This window comes from Musca domestica, unplaced genomic scaffold (genome assembly GCF_030504385.1).
Source record: "Musca domestica strain aabys unplaced genomic scaffold, Musca_domestica.polishedcontigs.V.1.1 1, whole genome shotgun sequence".
In the NCBI taxonomy this organism is placed as follows: domain Eukaryota; kingdom Metazoa; phylum Arthropoda; class Insecta; order Diptera; family Muscidae; genus Musca; species Musca domestica.
In genome coordinates this window covers 27,872,825-27,874,580 of record NW_026712114.1, presented here as the reverse complement: position 1 = coordinate 27,874,580, position 1,756 = coordinate 27,872,825, and the positions used below count along the sequence as shown (strand labels likewise).

Genomic DNA, 1,756 nt, shown 5'->3' with positions numbered 1-1,756 from the left:
ATGCCTTAAGTAGTGATCACAAATAATAGCTAAAAACGCCGAAAACTCAATATTTAAGGAGTTGTGGCCATTTTAAAATATTAAGAAATTCATGCCTTAAAAAGTGATCACAAATAATAGCTAAAAATGCCGAAAACTCAATATTTAAGGAGTTATGACCATTTTAAAATATTAAGAAATTCATGCCTTAAAAAGTGATCACAAACAATAGCTAAAATCTATAGAGATAGCTAAAATATATAAGAGATTTTTTTTTTCGTACTTACTGCTTAGTTTTTCAAAATGCTTAAGACCCTAAAATAAGAAAAAAAACGATTAAACAATTGTATATTTTTTTCAAAAATATTCAATATTTAATCGAATTATAAAATACGAAATAATTATCTTTCACATAAATTTTTCATGATCGCTAAAGCAGCAATCTTATCGCCTAGAAGTCTAAAATGTTCCTTTTCAAGTTTTCAAACAAATGTCGATTAAATTTTGTCATACTCAAAGAAACCAAATGAATTTATATTTTCAAAATAAACACATGACATTTCAAAGCCAAAAGAATTCAATATTGAAACTACTAAATAGCGGACTGTGATAACCTCAATGTTTTATTGACCCCAGCCGAGATTTGAGCAAGCATGCAATATTGAGTTGTTGTTGCTGTTGTTGGCACAAAGAAAGGTGTCTAAAAATTAGACAGTCTTGCATATTTTTCCATGCATATAATTTAGTCTAGCGAGTAGTTATCTAGAAGTTGCCATCAAATTTGGAATATCAATTGGTGAAATATGCGTTTTTTGTTTGTTGCCTTGGTTCTCTTTATGGCCATAATTTGTGTTGTGGCCAATGAAAAATGTACTCGCCGATGTGGCTATAAATATGATCCGGTATGTGGAAAAACTCCTGATGGCAAATTCATTACCTTTTCCAGTGAATGTATCATGGAGAGTGCCGCTTGTGTAACAGGGCAAAGTAGGTATCTGGGATAACGATAAATTGTATAATTAATAATAATTGTATAAAAATTTTCTTTAGACATAACTAAGGCCTATACTGGAGAGTGCACGGAAGACAACTAAAGTTTGGAAAATGTTTCCGTTTAGCATCAACAACGAAAAAACCCCATCAAACCTAAAATAAGAATCAGCATAAAAATTAATAAAAATAGTTTCAAATAAATATTGAATTTTTAATTCCCAAACCCATGAATCACATGTATTCATATTTCACGAGATTTTAATATTATTTATAGCCATCTTTGATCACTTTGTCGACCCAGTTTCGCCCGCCATTATCACTTTATATTCAAAAAAAAAAAAAAAACAAAAAAAAAATTTAGTTATTTATTACAGCCACATTTGTTGGTGTCAAATGCATAGAATTGTCATCGTCTGGCAACAATGACGTCATGATCGAGTCACGTTTTACTTTTAATTTGTTTCGAGCGACAAAGATAAGTTATGGCACGCGATCGTTTTACAATTACAGCAAAAAAATACCCTAATAAACAACAATAGACACTTTGGAAAAACAATTATTTCAACAAACGGTAGCGACAACAAACAATAGTAGAAATGTGGATGTGGGCAATGTCATGTACATTGGGATGTATCTTCAATGAAGTGATCTACTTTTTTGAATGTAATATTTCATGGGACCTGACAAGGAATAGGATTCGAATTTTATTCGAATTTCTATGTCTATAAGAGAGGAAACCAGTAAAGAAAGTCTTAAAGTCGGGCGGGGCCGATTTTATGATACC

The 1,756-nt window shown here is 31.0% G+C and overlaps 1 protein-coding gene across 1 annotated transcript; it reads left to right on the top strand.

Moving 5' to 3' along the window:
* The first annotated feature begins 653 nt into the window (after positions 1-653).
* Positions 654-1,173, top strand: LOC101889736 (four-domain proteases inhibitor). Its single transcript, XM_005175865.4, has 2 exons — positions 654-966; positions 1,030-1,173. Exons 1-2 carry the CDS (start codon positions 783-785, stop codon positions 1,071-1,073), a joined length of 228 nt encoding a protein of 75 aa, XP_005175922.1. The 5' UTR covers positions 654-782; the 3' UTR covers positions 1,074-1,173.
* The last annotated feature ends 583 nt before the right edge of the window (positions 1,174-1,756 follow it).

Excerpts from the sequence above, each read along its gene's own strand:
- LOC101889736 (XM_005175865.4), top strand. The coding sequence starts at position 783 with ATGCGTTTTTTGTTTGTTGCCTTGGTTCTCTTTATGGCCATAATTTGT. Across the intron at positions 967-1,029 it reads CGCTTGTGTAACAGGGCAAA|ACATAACTAAGGCCTATACT; the intron begins GTAGGTATCTGG and ends AATTTTCTTTAG.